Raw genomic sequence first — 22,584 nt, 5'->3', positions numbered from 1 at the left:
GCCAATGTCAGACCCTGGGGACGTGGTCAGTTTGGCTGTTTCAGGGGGTTGGTCATTTCCATACTGAGAGTTTTGGGAGTCTGTGATAGCAATAATCAGTGGGAGATCGGGAGTTAGTGATAGTCTACGTTCAGTAAGTTCTCTCTCATTTGTCACAACGCCAGTTGCCCTTTGAAGCATCCGGTCAATAGATGTCTTTGGTAGAGAGAGGGGTACAAGCCTTGGTGGTGCATGACATAAAGCGATTGTGGTTTGTTTCCCGTTTCCCCATGATGACAGAGTTAGCTGAATACAGTACTAGAGTTAGTTTCATTTACCTAGACGGGGCTCAGGTGTGCCCTTCCACAGTTGTATGCCGTGTGGGGTCAAAAAGAAGGTCAGACAGAACTATTAAAATAAATGCAGCTGAAGGAAAATAAAGCGCTTGAGTCACTTACGGTTTATCTTGCGATTGCCCTTAAAGTCGTTGTTGAAGTCCAGGCCTCAATTTCTCTCTGCTCTATTTAGGAGTGACCACGACATAGCAGTTAATTCATAATGCTGGGTAAGATGGGGCAAAACCAAGGGAGGGGGCCCAGCCCAGCCTCAGCCAGTCGTGGACGTGCGCAGACGGGGCCGGGCTTCGCCCGCGCGCATCCCGCGCTGCTAGAGGCACAAGATGAATTTAAGCGCCTCCGGGCGCTGGAAGGTGGCGTCGGCCTCGAGGCTGCTGGGGCTTGCAGTCCCCTGTGCCCCCTCCTCCTCACAATGCCTGGTGCCGGTAGAAAATGCTGGTGTCAACAGCTCCCGCGCTGCGGGAGGCGCAAGATGAATTTAAGCGCCTCTGGGCGCTGGAAGGTCTCAGTTCTAGCACCTCAAATGTGAGTTCCCAGTCTAAAGGGGCCGTGGGCCATGGATTGCCCACTTGTGCAGCCTCATGATGGGCCTGGGCTGCGAGGGCTACAAACTGTGTAGTTTATTTTGTTACCTACTTCATTGCTGTCCCATGCAGCACTGACACAAGCAAAATTGGCAAGCATCTACAGTCAATGGCACACCTTGGTCAGTGAGACATACTGAATTAGTTAGGGAGAATCCAAGTCACTAGCACGTCCACCCACAGCAGCAAAGTAGATATAGAGTGCCAATGCAAGTGTAAGCCACTGACAAGCCTTCTTTGCGCCCTATGCCTGCTGTTCCAAAGAGCACTCTGCCATGGGCACAGCTTCAGAGGGCTGTACAAGCAGGGTCCCGTCACCAGCATCTTCTTCAATTGTAAGGTGGTACTGATGGAGCGAGATTTGGAAATAATTTTATTTCAACTCGTGAAGTCACACTTCCATAATGGAAAATAACTCTATTAACGTTTGGTGCTGTGTTTGTATTAATTCAACCTAGATTAAAGTTACATTACACGCGGGAAATTAACATGTGTGCTCATAAACGTGCATTATTGTTGCATCTTTTTGTTCGTGCAAATTAATAAATTAATTCTGTCCTTTTGTTATGTTATAACTAATTGCGGCTGTTTTTAAAAGTAGCATGTGCTTGTTTTGCTTTCCTTTTCTATGTAGTGTCACTATTTTCTATAGGTGCATAAAGAATTTCGATGGATTTAAAAAAGACTGGTAGATATAATGCTGCTTTAATTGTTTGCTTTGGCTAGGTAATCTAGACTAATGGGTTAATTATTAGTAATTGCTGGGTGGCAACAGAACGAATAATATTTCTTACATTAATTATTCTTTTGTGTTTGTTTATATATTAGTGGACGTTAAATTGACTGCTTTGGGCCTAGTTTACTCGAGTTTGCAAATAATTTCTGCACGGAGCAAGAGAGAGTCCTTTCAAAGAAAGATTTCCTTTCGATGGCAACATTTGGAAAGCGTGGTGTGTTTCTAGCAGTCTCCTACTCGGACAAGGCCAAGGCCAGGAACCGGCAGGAGGAACATTTGATAACTTTGCATCCGAGGAAGCGAAATGACATGATGTAAAATTTTATGCAAGAAAATGTTGCAATCTGAGGAAGCCTCGGAGCTCGAATGCTAGAGACAATGGACTCTAAGAAAGTCACGGAACTGATGTTTTGAAAATGAGATGACATGTCACTTGTCACTGGTGAACCAATGGGACTCCGACTTTTGCAGAAAAGAATTACTTTTACTTAGATTAGTTAGCATAGTAAGGTATAAAAACACATTCCCCGTGGAAGGGTTATGCTTGCTGCTGCTTTTGCTGACCTTTGGATGAGGGTGTCATGCTGACGGACTTCACTTGGAGCACATAAGAGCCCTCAAAGACATTACTTTATTTTCATTTATTTAGCATAGTTAGGAACTTAGCTTTTGAAAAATGCCGAACTAATAAATACCTTTACAATAATAATTTTGAAACTTATAAAGTTTATACTTGCAATGATTCTAATAAAAATGCTTTAATAAAAATTACATTTACTAAATCAAAATAAATAGCTAATAAAATCTTACTTTTGAAAACAAGCTGGTCTTGACATTTCATGGGTTCAGGTTACCATTAGCTAGATTCTATCGCCATGAGTGGCTTAATAAATAGTTAGGTTTATTGAAATGATGATATCCATTTACCGCTGTTGTATATAAATGTATATAAATTGTGAATAGGTGAATTAGGCCACTTGGTTCAGTTGGTCATAATATGTCATGTTTGATTAATGGGCCTTTGTGTTTAATTAGTGATATATATAGTATAAGTTGTAGAGTTGGATAGCATAATTTATGACATATTTTCTATAGGCCGCTGGATCAATTACCTTGGTAGCAGAATTTGATGGTTGCTATGGTAACCAACATATACGGTAGTTACATAGGATCGATGTCTAACATATGTTGAGTCCGTTTTCGTGCTATATGTAAGGTTTTTTCCAGCAGCGTGAAAATTCCTTGTTGTACCGGTACATATTAGTGTGATGAGAAGGTAGTCACACAGCACATTTGATCTGTTTCAGAGTAGTGGTATCGCCGTATATCACAAGTGTTGTCGCCGTGCAACACAAGTTAGGGTTAGGAGTGAGTGTTGTATAGTGAGGATTATCTAAGAAATTTGAGCAGCATGAGTATAGGGACAATGAGCCCGCTCAAAAACTCACTGTGATAAGAGTAATAGTATATATTCAAGCTTGAGTGAAGGGTAAGATAACGCCGGTGCATGATTATCTATAAACAGGTGAGAGTCCTGTAGGGATAACATACTTAATATCTATAAACAGGTGAGAGTCCTTTAGGGATAACGTTGTTTATTTTACTAACGGTGCATGATATCTATAAACAGGTGAAAGTCCTGTACGGATTTCATGTGTGTCTAATTAGGGATATTTTCAGTTTGAAAGTGCGTAATTGTTTTGTAAGAGTGTTCAAGTTAAACTTTGAATTGTCACTTGGATGTGCATTTTGAGGGAAACGAGTTCATTATTACTTGTTTGAAGGGTAGAGTAAAAGGATTATTTTATCGGCAAATGTATATTCTGTGAGAATAGCGTCGTCTATTCCACGTATAGAATTCTTGTATGATTGAAATTCTATCACTTATTAGAGAAACAGACAGATGAGTCTTTCTTGTGGTTGTTGAATTAATTTTTCATTGAAAAAGCGTTCTTAAAATGGCGCTGTGAAAAGTTTTTGTAAAGGAGGGGTGAGCGCTGAGAGTGAGACGCGAGAAACTGCAGCAGCTGTGTACGTCACACGGTTCGCGCAGTGATTGGGTAGCATACGTCACAGACTGTATTGTGATTGGCTCTCGTAACTCTGACGTGCTGGAAGCTGATTGGTTCTTTGAGAAAGAAAAATTTCTATTGGTTGAGCAAGGTAGTGACGTAGCTCAACTCTGATTGGCTTGTTGGTGTGTTTCGCGCACGGATTGGCTAGTGTTACGGAACATCCAAGAAATATTTTACGATCATTTCCTCTAATTAGAATCGATTTGAAAAATGAGTTATTATTTTAAACATGTTGAGAAAAAGCCTACTTTGCTTCAAAAGTTAAAATTTTTTATTTCACCTGACAAGAAAATAAAAACGCAAGGTGGTAAATTACTTCATAAATACAAAACACCTGCAGCGTATATGGAAGGTGAATATGGATATCATACTGTTTTGTGGTTTGATGTCTGGAAACATTACACAAAAGACGACGGTGTTTTGACTTGGCCCGAAGATGGTTCATTTAATATAAAAATTGTAAGAAATTTGAGAGAAAAGATGAATGCTCTTATTCCGAAACCAAGACCTACTCAATTTGAAGCTTTAGTTGAGTGGGAAGATGAAATGTTTCAACTTCAAAGAGAAGCGAGTGGTATTAAAAGACCTCCGAAAATACCAAGCTATAAACGAGAGACACATGAAGATAGAATGCGAATGTGGAGACAGGGAGACATGTGTGATGGTCTCTATTTAATTAGAGAAATGGTTTTAGGATCTCCTGGTGAAAAAAGATCTGAAAAGAAAAATAATGTAGTCATAGAAAGTGAATCTGAAGATGCAGTTTTAGAAGAAATTTTTACTTCTAATAAAAGAAATGAACCTTTGAGACCTCCTCGATCATGGTCTACTCCGATGGTTTCTACTGAAACCACTCCAAGTGCTCCTCCTATTAATGAATCTCCAAAATTGTACCCTAATAATTCAGAATCTTTTGAAACTCCAGAAAAATCAGAAACTGGGACAAATGCTGATGTTTACATTGGGGGTAAACATTTTTCATTAATTCCAAAAGAAAGGGAAGCCTCTAAAATTTTAATGAGAGAAACTAGGAATGAGGAAGTTGTAAATACTTCAGAACATTTACGATCAAAAGAAGAATTAATTCGACAAATTACTAAAGGCATGGAAGCTATAACTGTTCCATTTACTATTGGTCCTGTTCAGCCTGTTTTTGAGCAAAAAGAAAATAACAGGACAAGCTTAACGATTCCTTTAAATGCAGAAGTTCAAAAGGTTGCTGAAAAATTTTATTCAGATTTATCTGAAATTAATCATGAGAAAACGAAAATGCCTGATTTAACTTTCAATGAAGGTTCTTTTAATAATTCACCAATGGGTGCAGAATCTGATACTGAGACTTCTGATAGAAGAGGGTCAAATTCAAAACTTGATGTTGCGAAATTAAAAGCAAATTTAGAAGAATTAATAATTGGTACAATTGGTTCTGACAGTCTAAAATTTTGTCGTGATGATGAACTATTGTTCATCTGCAAGAGTATTCAATGGAAAACAAAGAATAAATATGATCAGTTGGAAGAACTGGCAGCAGAACTTGAAATTGATTTAAGCAGACAAAAGAATTTTGGAAAGCATTATAGATTAGATTTTACAGAAAAAGACATTGAGAATTTGAACTCAATAGGAAGAATAATGCACATAAAAGATTTGATTGTTTACGTCAAAAAGCTTGGTGAATTGAGCAAATGGAGAGTGGAGTGGACTAGAAAGTAGGAGGAGGAAAAATTAGAGAAATTATCAAAACAATTTCCAATGAGAGAAATTGCTGGTGGAGGTTATGTTCATGTTCCTTGGTCGAAACAGGATATTTTGCTTTTCACTAATGATTTTCCAAGACTGAGAGAAAAGCCTGTTGAATGGTATCGACAAGTAGACAGGTTTATAAAAGTTTCAAAAGTTCTGTGGATTGATCTGGATGGATTTTTCGACATCGTTGTTCCATCAGATCTTTGGACAGAATGTAAAATTGCTATAGGTTGGCCAAAAGAGGAACCTGAACGAATTAAAGAAACTGGTGCTCCAGCTCCAATAGTAATGGATTTTTACGGAAAAGTGATTTATTGGTTAAAACAAAAGATTGCTCCAAAGGAAGTGGATTGGGTTAAAATAGATCGAACTAATCAGGAACCTAAAGAATCAGTTCATTCATTTTATGAAAGGTTATTACTAGTTTTCAAACAATACAGTGGCTATGAAAAATTAGACGAAAAGGATATGAGCCATTTTATTTACAGATTTGTTTATGGTCTTAGACCTGAAGTTGGGGAAATGATTAGAAATAATATTGTCGGATGGCAATCACTTTCAGTTGACGACATTTTGAGAAAAGCAAAATACTGTAGTGATGAGTTAGAAGTCAAACAAAAGAAGTTGAAGGAGAAAGCAATGTGGGCACAAGTTAAAGTGGCTGAGCAACAAATTGCCAGTCTTGAAAATAAAAATGCACATTTTATTCAAAATCAGAACATGAATCAGGGTCAAGGGAAATTTAAATTTGATAATAATAAAAGATATAATGCTAAAGTTGATGATTTGAAACAGAAATTGCCTTGTTTTAATTGCGGCGAAATTGGACACTGGAAAAGTGAGTGTAAAAACACACCCAGAAATTTTAAAAATCCATTGTTAAACCCATAGATGCAGAACGATGTTGATCTGCAGCAACAGCTACGTTTGCAGCGTAAACTAAATGACCTGAGTCTTCAGCGACAGCTACAAAATCAATTGATTCAACAGCAGAATCAAATTCCACAGCCTCCCTTTCCTAATTCTGGGGGAAGTCAAAAATATAATCCAGGTGTGGGATTTGAAGGAGATGATCAGGTAATAAGGACTCAAAGACAAATTGTGCAAAATGCTTCAGGACAGTTTTTGTTAACAGAGAATCAAGGAAGTGATTCTGATGATTACTTCTGACGGTGCCCGAGAGAGGGGGAAGAGTGTGTAATTGGAGCCACACTTGAGGTTGACCAGTCTGGTCCATTTGTAAATGGGAAAGTTAATGATGTAGACATTACTTTTCTGGTGGACACTGGTGCTACCCGTTCTACTGTTAGATCAGTGGAAATTGAAAACCTACCTCTCTCTGGGGAAACCATCCAAGTAGTCGGAGTAAGTAATCAACAAATTAAAACTGACTTAACAGATCCAGTGCAAGTTGAAATTGGAAATTTTAAAGACAAACATAGAATTGTGGTTTGTAATAGCAGTCCAGTGAATTTATTAGGGAGAGATATATTGTGTAAGATGAATTGCAGAATATATTGTTCTCCTGATGGAGTAGAATTACAAACAATGGAGGAAGATGGTTTGTATAGAATGACAATGATGTTAGTAAAAACAGAAGAAACAAAATTGTTTCCTGCTTTTGAAAAAGAAAACTTACCTGTAGAACTAAAGGAGACAGTCAAAACTGAGATTTGGGATTTGACTGGAAATGAGATGGGTCTGATGAAACATATCGATCCAGTCAAAATTGCATTGAAACAGGGAATAGAATTTCCAAATATTCCTCAGTATAAAATGAAAGCAGAAACCATAGACGGTGTAATTCCAGTGATTGAAAAATTCATTAAACAAGGTGTTTTAAAAGAAATTGAGAGTAGCCCTTGTAACTCACCGATTATGGGAATTAAAAAATCAAATGGAACATATAGAATTGTTCAAGATCCAAGAAAGATTAATCAAATTGTAATTCCATGTTGTCCTGTTGTTCCAAATCCAGCAGTCATTTTATATCAGATTCCACATGATGCTGAGTGGTATACTGTCATTGATCTGCATTCTTTACTGTCCCTTTACATCCAGAGAGTCAGGAGATTTTTGCTTTCAGGTTCCAAAATAGGACCCTCGCATGGTGTAGAATTCCTCAAGGGTATACAGAGAGTCCTTCTATTTTTAATGAGTTGTTGAAGAGATCTTTAGAAGATCTAAATCTACCTGGAAAGTCGACATTAGTGCAATATATTGACGATCTACTAATTGCAGCAAACTCAAGAGAAAATTGTGTGACAGACACAATTGTACTTTTAAATCATCTAGCTGATGAGGGACATAAAGTGTCTCCTGCAAAATTGCAGTTTTGTAAACAAGAAGTGAAGTATCTTGGACATAGAATTGCAAAAGGAATAAGACAGGTAACAATTGAAAGAATTAAAATGATTCAAGCAATGCAACCTCCAAGAACTCAAAGACAGGTTAGAATGTTTCTAGGAATGGTTGGTTACTGTCGACAGTGGATAAGTGGATTTTCAGTAATTGCGAAGCCACTACAGAAATTGACTAAATCAGATGTAAAAGATCCGATTGTTCTTAATGAATCTGAGTTGGAAGCTTTTGAGAATCTAAAAAGAAGTCTATGTGAAGCTCCAGCTCTAGGCATGCCAAATTATGAAAAAGATTTTGAACTGCATTGAAGTGAAAGAGAAGGATGTGCATTGTCTGTACTAATTCAAAGACATGGGAATCTGAGAAAACCCATTGCATACTTTTCAGCAGTTCTTGATCCTGTTGCAAAAGCCTTACCAGGTTGCTTAAAAGCAGTTGCAGCAACTAGTGTCAGTTTAGAGCAAAGTGAAGGGATTATAATGGGGTTTCCTGTAAAAGTCTATGTTCCCCATTCAGTTGAAATACTCCTGACAAGGAGTAAGACACAACATCTGACTAGTAATAGATTGACAAAATATGAAAAAGTTATATTAGGAGCAGATAATGTTTCTATTGCAAGATGTGTGAATTTGAATCCTTCTACATTATTGCCTGATTCTGAAATTATTGATGAAATTGATGTGGAGCATGAATGCTTGGATGTTATGGAATACTGTACCAAGCCAAGGCAGGATATTAAAGACGAACCTTTGCCTGAATCAGATTTTGTCTACTTTGTAGATGGCTCCTGTTTAAGATCAGAGGGAGGTGTTTTAAAGGCAGCATATTCAGTCTGTACAGTTGCAGATGTTGAAGAAGCATCATGTCTTGAAGGAATTCGTTCAGCACAGGTGGCTGAATTGATTGCTTTAATTCGTGCTTGTGAAATATCAAAAGATTTGAGAGTTACCATAATAACTGACAGCCAGTATGGATACGGAGTTGTGCATGATTATGGCCAACTCTGGTCTCAGAGAGGCTATTTAACTTCAGCAGGATCTCCAATTAAAAATGCAGTATTCATTAAAAGATTAATAGATGGCATTCAATTACCAAAAGAAATTGCTGTCGTAAAATGTGCAGCTCACAAAAAGGGTGAGGATTATATCACCAAAGGCAATGCTTATGCAGATGAGACGGCTAAGTATTGCGCAAGAAATGGTTGTGCATATAATCGGGAAAGGAGTAAAGAAAGTGATTCGAATTCATTGATGCTAACAACAGTAGTTGAAACATGGCAGGAAATCAGAGATTTACAAAATGAAGCTGATGATGAGGAGAAAAACACATGGTTAAAAGCAGAATGTAGACCACGAGATGAAGATGGAGTTTGGACTTACAAAGATGGCAGAGTAGTTTTACCTAATTGTATGATTGCTGACATGGCCAGATTATATTATGGCCCTGGTCATATAGGAAGGGATTCTATGATCAGACTTTTTAAAGAGACATGGTTTAATACCAAATTCCGAACAATTGCAGAATCTCTTTGTCAGAGGTGTTTAACTTGCCAACAAATGAACCCAAACAGAAAATCAGTTGTAGGTACAGGAATCATAGGTCGAGAGGGTGGCCCTTTCACCAGATTACAAATGGATTTCATTGAAATGCCTTTACACAATTGTTTAAAATATGTTTTGGTGATTGTGTGTTTATTTTCAAGATGGGTGGAGGCATTTCCAACGCGTCATTGTGATTCGATTACAGTGGCAAAATTGCTTCTTCGAGAAATTATCCCAAGATACGGTTTCCCTGTTACTATTGAGAGTGATGGAGGGGGACATTTTGATAATAAACTTTTGAAATTGATCTGTGAAGCTTTGCATATTGAGCAGAAAAAACACTGTGCATACAGACCAGAGGCATCTGGGGTAGTTGAGCAGATTAATGGAACAATCAAAAACAGGATTGGAAAAATGTGTCTTGATACAGGTATGAAGTGGACAGATGCTCTTCCACTTGTTTTAATGTCTTTACGAAGCATACCTGATAAAAAGACTGGTCTGAGTCCTCATGAAATTCTTATGGGCAGAGTCATGAGACAAGCTTTTGTACCAGTAGGGAAATTGTTGAGCATTAATGACAGTGCTATTTTGGAATATTGCAAAAGACTGTCTGACGTAGTTACTTCTGTGTCTAATCAGGTGGGAACTGAAGTACAATCAGATGACAAAGTACAGACACATGATCTGAGACCTGGAGATTGGGTTAGAACTAAAGTACATCGAAGAAGAAATTGTCTAGTTCCAAGGTGGCAAAAAGCTAGACAAATAATTCTAGTAACAACGAATGCAGTAAAATGTAAAGGATTGAAAAGGTGGATACATCCAAGCCACACAATTCCAATTCCTACTCCTGAAAATTCTGATGAAGAGAGTGATTCTACAGATGATTCTGATTCTGAAGGTGAAAGAAATCCAGATTCTGAAGATCGACAGAGAGGTCGACATCTGGAAAATCTGCAAGTGAATGAAGACTTGAACAGAAAAGATTTGGAAATCACTGAAATAGATTCTGAAAGTGATGAAGATCTGTTAAAAAGAAATTCAGCAGAAGAGTCTGTCAAGAAAGTAAATGGAGTAGAGGCTATTGAAAATTTTGAAGACAGAGAAGCTGAATCAATTGAAATTTCTGACCAGGAGAGTATCGAAAAGCTGAAAATAAGCTCTGGAAGGAGGAACAAGAAACCAGAAACTGGGAAGTTGAAGGTAATTGAAGAGGAGGAGGAAGTCGAATTACCAAGTACCAGTGATGGAAGACAGAGTATAGTTCCTAACAGAGTAAGACTGCCGATTAGAAAAGTTCCTGAGTCAAGAATAGAAGTTTATGATAGTGATTCTGGAGAAAGTGATGTTGATGAACAAGGAGGAAGAGTGAGAAAAAGATCTTGGAAAACTGAAACAAATATAGCAGAACCGAAAAGAAAGATTTTGAGAAAAGGAGAATCATGGCCAAGTGAAAATGGAGGATTGAGAGTCAGGTTAATTAAAAAGTCAAAGGAGCAAGTGAACGAAATCACTAGTCAAAAAGAGCCTGAAAAGAAAGTTGAAAAAGGGAGGAAAATAGAAGTAGTGACTAGAAAATCAAAAAGAATTTTGAGACCTAATCAGAAATATAAATCTCCTGAGTGGACTTATCTGATTATTCCTCCTGTTATTGAAATTAACAGCAGCAGTCAGGAAGAGGTTGAGGAAATTAGTGACAACGATTGAAGTACTAAAAAAAAAAATATTTTTTTTGGGTTTTGTTTATGGCAAAAGGCTGAAGAAATTCTGTTAGGTGACACAAGGTCGAAGAAAAATTGTTTAGTTGGAAATTAACTTGTGACATTAGGTCGAAGAAAAGTTGTTAGAGGATTAAAAAAAAAAAAAAAAAAGATTTTAAAAAGGGGGTATATATTTAGTCTGAATTATTTAGTCTGAATTTTAGATAATTTTTAAAATGTTGTTTTCTTTTTATTTTGAGATTATATTTTCTAAAGATGCCTTATGTTATGGAGAGGAGTACTTCAAAGTGTTCCATTTTCAAGAAATGCTGTAAGATGATTCTGGTGTGTGTGCTTATATTAATTCTGCTCTGGTTAGTTTTGGCTGTTGTCATTCCTTTTGAGATTAGTAAGGATTTATATAAAGTTAACATGACAAGCAAAGCTTCAGTTAGTCAAGACAAACATAGTGCAACAGATATAGCTTACAAAGTGATTGATCACAAACCTGAAATTCATCAGGATAAATCGGTTAGTGATTTTTCAAGCAATTCATTCTCAAGGCTTTTGGGAGAATATGTTAAGGTAATGGGTGTTAAGATTGCTACGTCTGTGTAAAATTACCTGCTTCTGTTTCTGAGGGAGTGACATATAATATGCTTCCTCTCACATATGGGATATCTTGTAGTGTGTTAGCTAGCTTATTTTATCAGACTGGTCGCTTAGAATATTACTATTCAAATGTTGATGACATTTTTGCAAATTTAAAAATTGAGAGTGCTTTAAATAAACATAAAAAAGCTAAACAGATGAGGGAATTCTTTTTAGTCACTAACAAACTCACCTATGAGTATGCTTACAAGAATAATTTAACCTGCAAATTAAGAGCTGAAGAAAAGTCTTTCCTGAATCTTGTTGAGGAGAGAAGAGCAATTTATAAAAGAAATGAAATAGTCAAGCAGACTAAATCTAAATTCTGGCAAAAAGAGGAAGAGAAACTTAATGGCAAGACTTTTGATAATGTTGCAATACACATAGATAAACCAATTAGTGGTAAGCTTTGCATTAGAAGAGATAATACACTTTTTGATAATTATTTTGTGGGTGATAGCAATTGCGAGGACACTTATCAAATCATGGGAGGTTGGGGATTCAAAGGTGGCAAAGATCCAATTTTTCCTGGGATTTACTTTATTTGTGGTGATAAGGCTTATTATAATCTTCCAGACCATTGGTATGGGACATGTTTTGATGGACTAGTTTTCCCAAAGATATTTCATGTTGACAGAAATGCGGAAGGATCATTTAAAATCAGTAATCATGTGAATAGATATAAAAGAGAAAGTTTTACAGAAATTTTGGGAGATCATTTTGAAGCTGTAATACCTTTAGTAGGTATAACCTTGAATGCAGGAAGGATCAGAAAATTATCCACGATTGTTGACAATTTGTCAACTGACACAGCAGATGGTTTCCAATTAGTGAATGTTGATGTTATTGCAATTAGATCTATGGTAATGCAAGATCGCCTTGCATTAGACATACTCCTGGCAAAAGAGGGAGGAGTCTGTGGTATTTTACATGTTCAGCACTGCTGTACTTACATCCCTGATGAAAGTAAGAATATTGCGATGTATATCAAAAACATTACAGAAATGCATTCAGAAATAGTTCCTTTAGAAGAGGATGATTTTTCCGAGCGACTTACAAAGAGATTCCAGGCTATTAAAACATGGTTTCAAGAAATTGGTGGTTCAGTTCTTGGCAAGATTTTAACACCTTTGTTTGTAATAATATTTATAGTAGTTTTGACAAAAATTAGTTGCATGTTACACGAGAGAAAGAAACACATGAAGGAAAAGAAGCGAATTTATAAGATCAAAAAGGAACAGGAGAAGGAAATTGAGTTACAAGAGTTACGTAGAGTTCAATATGATAGTTGCAAAGATTTTGCAGAGACAAATTTTTAGAAAATACTAATACAAATGAATTCGAACCATTTTTCGGTTAGTCAAAATTTTACTAAATTTTGGGTGTGGTGTGGTGATTTGTTAATAACCAGATGAGGGAGTTGATGGAGCGAGATTTGGAAATAATTTTATTTCAACTCGTGAAGTCACACTTCCATAATGGAAAATAACTCTATTAACGTTTGGTGCTGTGTTTGTATTAATTCATCCTAGATTAAAGTTACATTACACGCGGGAAATTAACATGTGTGCTCATAAACGTGCATTATTGTTGCATCTTTTTGTTCGTGCAAATTAATAAATTAATTCTGTCCTTTTGTTATGTTATAACTAATTGCGGCTGTTGTTAAAAGTAGCATGTGCTTGTTCTGCTTTCCTTTTCTATGTAGTGTCACTATTTTCTATAGGTGCATAAAGAATTTCGATGGATTTAAAAAAGACTGGTAGATATAATGCTGCTTTAATTGTTTGCTTTGGCTAGGTAATCTAGACTAATGGGTTAATCATTAGTAATTGCTGGGTGGCAACAGAACGAATAATATTTCTTACATTAATTATTCTTTTGTGTTTGTTTATATATTAGTGGACGTTAAATTGACTGCTTTGGGCCTAGTTTACTCGAGTTTGCAAATAATTTCTGCACGGAGCAAGAGAGAGTCCTTTCAAAGAAAGATTTCCTTTCGATGGCAACATTTGGAAAGCGTGGTGTGTTTCTAGCAGTCTCCTACTCGGACAAGGCCAAGGCCAGGAACCGGCAGGAGGAACATTTGATAACTTTGCATCCGAGGAAGCGAAATGACATGATGTAAAATTTTATGCAAGAAAATGTTGCAATCTGAGGAAGCCTCGGAGCTCGAATGCTAGAGACAATGGACTCTAAGAAAGTCACGGAACTGATGTTTTGAAAATGAGGTGACATGTCACTTGTCACTGGTGAACCAATGGGACTCCGACTTTTGCAGAAAAGAATTACTTTTACTTAGATTAGTTAGCATAGTAAGGTATAAAAACCCATTCCCCGTGGAAGGGTTATGCTTGCTGCTGCTTCTGCTGACCTTTGGATGAGGGTGTCATGCTGACAGACTTCACTTGGAGCACGTAAGAGCCCTCAAAGACTTTACTTTATTTTCATTTATTTAGCATGGTTAGGAACTTAGCTTTTGAAAAATGCTGAACTAATAAATACCTTTACAATAATAATTTTGAAACTTATAAAGTTTATACTTGCAATGATTCTAATAAAAATGCTTTAATAAAAATTACATTTACTAAATCAAAATAAATAGCTAATAAAATCTTACTTTTGAAAACAAGCTGGTCTTGACATTTCATGGGTTCAGGTTACCATTAGCTAGATTCTATCGCCATGAGTGGCTTAATAAATAGTTAGGTTTATTGAAATGATGATATCCATTTACCGCGGTTGTATATAAATGTATATGAAATGAAATGAATGAAATGATTACGCTCTTGTATAGCGCACGACTACCCGTAGGCATCTCGGCGCTTGCTTAGGGAACCCGTCCTGGTATTCCCCTGTGAGATACCCCGGCAGGGTGTCCACAAGGTGAAAGCCAGGCATCCCGCCGCGAGGGGCCGTAGTGGAGATTAAGCAAGCTATTGCCCAGAGTCGCAGAGTGTGACCCCGTGAGTTGAGTAGGCACCGGAACGAGAATTATCGAGTCCGTGGAATTTTTGAGCCCGAGACCCGCCGAGGCGGGAAATCGAACCTGGTCCACGGCTGATCTCAGCTTCCAGGTCTGCCGCCTCTAACCACTGAGCCACGCTTCTCCACACACAATATAAATTGTGAATAGGTGAATTAGGCCACTTGGTTCAGTTGGTCATAATATGTCATGTTTGATTAATGGGCCTTTGTGTTTAATTAGTGATATATAGTATAAGTTGTAGAGTTGGATAGCATAATTTATGACATATTTTCTATAGGCCGCTGGATCAGTACCAGAGGGCTTCCCCTTCCTCCAGCGTCCATATACTTTTGTCCTTGAATGGGATAGTTAGAATTCTTAAGAGGTCTTAATAGTGTTATTCAGCTGGTCTCTAAACATTCCAAAACCACAAGTGATAAGAGGGGTCTGACCAGGATCGCACAGTCTGGTCAGATGTGGACGCAGTGATTAGACTTCCTGTATTTGAACATTTAATGTCCTGTCCCATTCATGATCTGCAATGAATCATATAAATATGTTTGACAGATGTGGAGGATGGTCTTGATTGCTTGAAGATTCTCTGAAAAGTTACAGCTTTTTAATGCACAATGGACTGTGCTTGTTTTATAAAGGATATGGTTGGAATTGTCTGAAAGACAGCACTGTCTAAAGAAACTTATTATGGAACTGATTTCCCTAGTTCTACAGAACAATGTATGTGCCTTCTCATCAGTGCACAATATGTACCCGATTTACTTGTATGAATCTTAGGGAAAAGAAAGCCAGTGTCAGCCCACCCGAAATATTAACCCACATACTCATTTATTGCTCATACACAGTCGTCAGCTAATCCTGGGTTGTGGCAGTAACTTTCAGCTCTACACCACTGATAGGAAAGTGAAACTACAGCCCAGGATGCTCAGTGAGAGTATTTGTTTTTTCTGAATTTTGTGCGTCTGTAGTTTTTTTCATGCAGCATATGACTCTTGCATAGGGCCTAGTACTGTAGACTGAGCTGCCTCTAGTGGTGCCTGGGTGAATACAGGTTGTGGCCAGGTGTTCATGATGGGGACACATTTGAGATCTCTAGAAACGAGGCTGAAGTCAGGTAAAGATTCTCATGGGCCGGACTGTGGATCATAAGGGTGTGCAGATGCTCATCCGGTCCCCGGTATATCCTCTGGGCTGAGCACACAGAGCGATACTTCTAACAAAAGAGGGAGGGAGAGGAAAGTGGATTCAGTCTCCCCGGGTATAGTACAGAAACAAAGTGGAATCCACTCAGACAGTTTTGAGTTGGTCCCTATAGTCGTAGGGAGCACTCAGTGTTGTTTAAATACCCCTCACACACCAACAGGCTCCTTGGTGTCATGCTTCATCATCGGGGTCTTCGCACCCCTCTATGGGATGCGGCGTGCTGCGACCGACGACTACGTGGGAGCACTTTTTATTGGACTATGTGTGAATGTGTGTGGGGTAAGAGGACGTATGTGAGTGGTGAGATTAAAGTGAGTGAGAGTTAAAAAATACCTGCCACGTGGGGTAGAAAAATAAATTTTTATTAAGCCCCCGGCTGGTATTGTTAAAAGGGGTGCAATGAGAGGTTGTAAGTGTATAGTTAAGTACACCAACCTCGTTTGTGCGTCTACATGGACATGTTTCGGAGTTCAAAGCCTCCTTCTTCAGGACGGGAATTGCACAAAGACCCACCTTACTCACATGTGTATATGTATCAAAGTGTATTATACAAAAGTTAAAGAAAAAAGTGAACTATAGGTGTAATGTACCTAGTCACTGAATCAATAATGTGGTCTTTCTTCACCAAATCGGCGTGTAGTGAAGACCTAGAGGGAGAAAAACGCATATTAATTCTTTTTCTCACTATTTAATACTGTCATCCTCCAGGTATTGGTGACCTTAAGGAAAATGTGGGGTGTTGCTATCTACCACATATAGATTATGTGCTAATTAGCCAAGGAACCTGTAAAAAAATGTCACAGACTAGACAAAGACACACATAAAACATATAGTGCAGACGTGTTGGTAACAAGTTCATTCCTACTGCTGGTGCAGAAGAGATAAAGAAAAAGAAAATAACCTTACTCAATATACAAGGATAGCATGACTCATGAGCCTTTTAAGTTTTGGAGGGTTCCATCAGACACAATAGGACGATCAGAAATAATGAGAAGGACTCATTATGATCCATACTGTACCAACATGACTCAATTGCTCCCCACCTTTCAGTGGTTTCTCAGGCATCTAACTCACGGTTACTTGGACGAAATTCGACCTCCTCCTCTCAACGTGGCTCAGATGATACTGCCACTGAGAGCTTGCGCGTCTTTTAAACACCTCGTAATTGGTAAGGTGCCGGTAATTGGTAGCGTAATTGAGCGCATATTTGGTTTGGCCGGAAAAGACAGTATCCGGTACTGCGCGGTTGCTGAGACGCTATAGTTTTGTGCATGCGCACTGCTGCGTGTCTTCAAGGACACTGAATACTTTGTAATCGTGCGCAGTGGTGATTCTGACTAGTATGTAGTTTCTGCGCATGTGCAGATGGCTAAGTGCTTCGTAAGTCAATAATGTTCCGATGGTTCAAGCTCGCAGGCTCTGCAAACGACCCCGACATCAGGCGTGGCTTCTATTAAAGTTATAGCACCGTTTGTTGGATTCCCAGTGATGTGCCCGTTATGTACAGACATTCTGGTATTAGTTTTTTGTTGCGCATGCGCAAAGTTACGTTCTCTTCGGACAGGTTCTATTGCGCATGCGTAGATAGTAACGCGACTCAGGACATTGGGGCAGGCAATTTTTATGGGAAAGTATACAGGTGTTGTCAAATTGCCTACATTGGTGTAAGTGAGTCTTTCGTTTCACATACATAGGGGTCTGCTCGTCCGCACTGTCTGACGGAGAAGTTAACCATTTATAGTCGTGATCAGTGTCTGTTGACATAAAAGATGTCCAATGTTATCAGATAGTGTCTCTGGTAAGTTTGAGGGTCATGAGAGACATTGGCATGTCATCGTAGTAGTCCCCACGGAATGTCATCATTAAGGCCCCCAGTATGGGTACCCAAACGGAATACCCATCTCTGCTCTTTTTCAAAAAGGCCTGTCTCGGTAGGTAGCTGTTCGATGACAGTCCATAGGAGATCATTTACACAATGTTGCTCGGTGAGAAAATGGGTGGCCATCTTAGTTGTGGATTTTTTGCATCTGACATTGCTTTTATGCTTGTTCATCCTGACCTTTACCGCCCTGGTGGTCATGCCCACATATTCCAGGCCACATGGGCATGTAATCAGATAAACAGAGTCAATACGCATTACAATAGGGGCGATGGTGGAAGAGGGTCTAGCACACGACTGGCTGACTAAAAAAGAGGCAGAATTCTTAGCTCAGAAGGATCCCCGAACACCCTATTTTTACTGCCTACCAAAGGTACATAAAAACCTGTCAAATCCACCAGGCAGACCGATAGTCTCGGGAATCACTTCGATCCTGGAACCCTTGTCCAGGTTCGCAGATGCATTCCTCCGACCCCTGGTTCAGGCAACAGATACTTATCTGAAGGACACCAAGGCAGTACTACAGCTGCTGAAGGATATCCCCATTAATCCAGACACTCAGATGCTACTGAGTCTTGATGTGGAGAGTCTCTACACCAGCTTACCCCATGACGAGACTCTCCTCATCATTGAGGAGGTGCTGCACTCAACCACTTGGCAGTACAAAATACCCCGTGGTGTGGTGATGGAATGTATATCCACCGCATTAACCAGAAACTTTTTTGAATATGAAGGCACCCTATACCTCCAATGCCATGGTACAAGTATGGGCAGTACTTTTGCGCCAAGTCTGGCGGGACTATATGTCCACCATTTGGAGGCAACAAAAATTCTTCATCTAGACAACCCCTACAGAGAGAACATCCAAATATGGAAACGATACATTGACGACGTGCTGGTCATCTGGAACGGAGACAGCCAGTCGGTGACAGACTTCTTGAGATGGCTGAACAATCAAAACCCTTATCTCAAGTTCACCTACACCATGTCTAACAACTCCATGGTCTTCCTGGACCTCAATATATATCACGAGGCAGGTTCGTTGAAAACAGAAACGCATTTCAAGCCGACAGCCAGAAACTGTCTGCTATGGTTTGATAGCTTCCATCCTCGCCACCTGAGAGAGAACCTACCCTATGGGCAGTTCTTACGTCCTCAACGCAACTGCAGTGACATTGATAAATACAAAGCTCAGGCCCTGGATCTGAAAGATAAACTTAAACAGAGACATTATCCTGACAGAGTGATTAACTCGGCAATGAAAAGGGCACGGAGCAATAACCGCGATGCCCTCCTGGAGGACAAGGTACCCTCAGAGAGCAGCCAGGAGAGACTAGTGTGTGTTACTACGTATAGTTCACATTCGAACCAGGTGTCGAAAATGATCAACAAGCACTGGAGGATCCTAACCAGTGGCACACTGGATCTAGAGAAACCTCTTTTTGCCCACAGACGTGGAAAAAAATTTGAAAGAGGTCCTGGTCCACACTAGACCTAAAACAATACCAAACCAACAAACGAGGCTACAGGGGTTGCAAGGACATTCTCCCTGTGGGAACTGTGGTAGCTGCCATCTAACGAAGAAAAGTCATGATCTCACATTCAGAAATGGGAGCAAATGGGAACAACGAGCCTTCACCAACTGCAATAGCAGAAACGTTGTTTATCTGATTACATGCCCATGCGCACGATCACGAAGTATTCAGTGTCCTTGAAGACACGCAGCAGTGCGCATGCACAAAACTATAGCGTCTCAGCAACCGCGCAGTACCGGATACTGCCTTTTTCCGGCCAAACCAAATATGGGCTCAATTACGCTACCAATTACCGGCACCTTACCAATTACAAGGTGTTTAAAAGACGCGCAAGCTCTCAGTGGCAGTATCATCGGAGCCACGTTGAGAGGAGGAGGTCGAATTTCGTCCAAGTAACCGTGAGTTAGATGCCTGAGAAACCACTGAAAGGTGGGGAGCAATCGAGTCCTGTTGGTACAGTATGGATCATAATGAGTCCTTCTCATTATTTCAGATCGTCCTATTGTGTCTGATGGAACCCTCCAAAACGTAAAAGGCTCATGAGGCATTCTATCCTTGTATATTGAGTAAGGTCATTTTCTTTTTCTTTATCTCTCCTGCACCAGCAGTAGGAATGAACTTGTTACCAACACGTCTGCACTATATGTTTTATGTGTGTCTTTGTCTAGTCTGTGACATTTTTTTACAGGTTGCTTGGTTAATTAACACATAATCTATATGTGGTAGATAGCAACACCCCACTTTTTCCTTAAGGTCACCGATACCTGGAGGATGACAGTATTAAATAGTGAGAAAAAGAATTAATATGCGTTTTTCTCCCTCTAGGTCTTCACTACACGCCGATTTGGCAAAGAAAGACTACGTTATTGATTCAGTGACTAGGTACATTACACCTATAGTTCACTTTTTTCTTTAATTTTTTTGTTTAATACACTTTCAAACATATACACATGTGAGTAAGATGGGTCTTTGTAAAATTCCCGTCCTGAAGAAGGAGGATTTGAACTCCGAAACATGTCCATGTAGACGCACAAACTAGGTTGGTGTACTTAACTATACACTCACAACCTCTCATTGCACCCCTTCTAACAATACCGGCTGGGGGCTTAATAAAAATGTATTTTTCTACCCACGAGCCAGGTATTTTTTAACTCACTCACTTTAATCTCACCACTCACATACGTCCTATTACCCCACACACAGTCACACATAGTCCAATAAAAAGTGCTCCCACGTAGTCGTCGGTCACAGCACGCCGCATCCCGTAGAGGGGTGCGAAGACCCCGATGATGAAGCATGACACCAAGGGGCCTGTTGGTGTGTGAGGGGTATTTAGACAACACTGAGTGCTCCCTACCACTATAGGGACCAACTCAAAACTGTCTGAGTGGATTCCACTTTGTTTCTGTACTACACACAGAGCGATACTCGCATGTGTGCAGATTGTAATTACCACCTTCCGAGGAAGTGGAAGGAGGAATACACAGCAGTTACAATATTGACAGCCCCAAAGGAAAATAAACTGCTGTATACACAGTTAAGGAGAGTGGATGGTTATTGTGAGGGCAAGAGAGAAAGTAAGAAATGAGGAGTGAGTGAGAATAAGTGAGTGATTGAGAATGAATACAGTGAGTGCTGGGGAGTGATAAAAGCGTGAGCGAGTAGAATAATTTATAATAATCTGGGCTGCCTTGCTTAGCTGGCTGGCATTCAGTGAATGCTTTATGCCTCACCCGTTTCAAAGATAACCAGCCGCCACTGGCCGCACTGACCTGGAGAGCCAACAGCTATGTGGCATTTCTTGAGCCTGGCCTTATCCAGCTGCAAAGGGGTTCCTCCGATAAAGACATGGCATTCCAACCCCTCCATCTTCATCCCGATCGCCATAGTGACCGAATGAATCTGCACAGCGATTTCTCGTGTGGGCGCCAACACAAGGATCTGAAAAGGAAAATAACACCTAAGCAAAGAATAGTAAAATTGTTACTTGGTAAAACATTAATTACATCCCATCATTTCACATCGCACACTGTCATATACTGGCCTAATTCCCATTAAAAGGGGGGTTCTACTAATTAAATGTATTTGGGGTGGAAGTTGAGATGACGTATTTACGAACTACATTCCTTCACTTGTAAGGGAAGCATACGGACTTTTTTCATTTAACTTAAGCTATATGATTTTACTTAAAAACATCTCTTCAACTAACTTTTCTACATTGCACACTTTTTAGCTTATCAAACATTAAAATGGGTCTTTATCTTTGCTCTAAAAAGCACCAAATCCTCACCAGTCACAAGGAACCACTCTTACACGCTATCGGTAAAAGATTAGAAAGGCAGGTACGTCATTCGCCAGGAGCTCTCTGTGTCACTACTGAGCACACCAGGATTCCAATCAGAATACTGGGTAGCCTTTGGCCTCTAGGTTATAGGCAGAGAGTAGGTCCCTCTCTCTTTCAGCTGCTTTTTGGACAGTTCATTGCCATGTGTCCTAAAACAACAAGCCAAGCTGCAATAAGAACAGGAAGATTCCCTAGTTCAATGAGTTTAATTTGTGAACAGCCTACGTCTGTGCTTAGTACACTAAAAGGTCTATAGTCTTCGACTCAGATACTTATCTAACCTTTTACAAATTCCAACCCTTCTGAGTGGGAAAACATGTCAGGACTCGTATCAGTTTTGACCAATTTACAAATGTGACATCAGTGGTGGTCCCCACGTCAGATGTGGGTTGTAGTACAAATGACTATAACCTTTAGGCCAATGGGCAACCACCCATTACTTTAAAGGCATTTTTGTAATCTTCAGTAGAGCTATGTGCTTAAAAAAAATGGACACTGCTCTGAGAGGAAAACTGCTATTTTTACTGTTACTTTCCCACTTTGCAAATACTTAGATTCTCACTCAATGTTGCTCTAGATTTCTGCTGACTCGCTGCATTTACTAAACAATGATTACAGTGGCATATAAACTGCTAACCGTATGGGATATGGGTGGAAACCCAAGAACGACTAAAAGGCAGCGGTATGCTTTCAGGGCTGAAGAGAGTGAGGAACTCTCAGTGCATCCAGCTATGACAGAAGTCCTGAGGGAACAGCAACCACTTTCTTGGTGGGACGTTCATGTGTTGCTGCTATATAGAAGTGATGCTCTGCTCCAAACCCGGAAGTACTGTTAACGCGGGATTACTGGTTTCTAGTTATCTTACCAGATCCCAAATCAAGTCGACTGAATCGTTGGTACCTGTCAT

At 39.4% G+C, this 22,584-nt stretch overlaps 1 protein-coding gene across 3 annotated transcripts in view; it reads right to left on the bottom strand.

Moving 5' to 3' along the window:
• The window catches only part of DDX20 (DEAD-box helicase 20), a 290,477-nt gene that overhangs the window by 170,953 nt on the left and 96,940 nt on the right, over positions 1-22,584 (bottom strand). For all 3 annotated transcript variants that reach the window (XM_078644460.1, XM_078644461.1, XM_078644462.1), the window contains exon 3: positions 21,105-21,273. In XM_078644460.1, coding sequence (XP_078500586.1) covers positions 21,105-21,273 — 169 coding nt within the window. The remainder of the gene's footprint in view (positions 1-21,104; positions 21,274-22,584) is intronic.

The sequence above is a fragment of the Lissotriton helveticus genome, chromosome 5_1 (genome assembly GCF_964261635.1).
Source record: "Lissotriton helveticus chromosome 5_1, aLisHel1.1, whole genome shotgun sequence".
Classification (NCBI taxonomy): Eukaryota; Metazoa; Chordata; class Amphibia; order Caudata; family Salamandridae; genus Lissotriton; species Lissotriton helveticus.
This window is presented reverse-complemented; position numbering and strand designations above follow the sequence as displayed.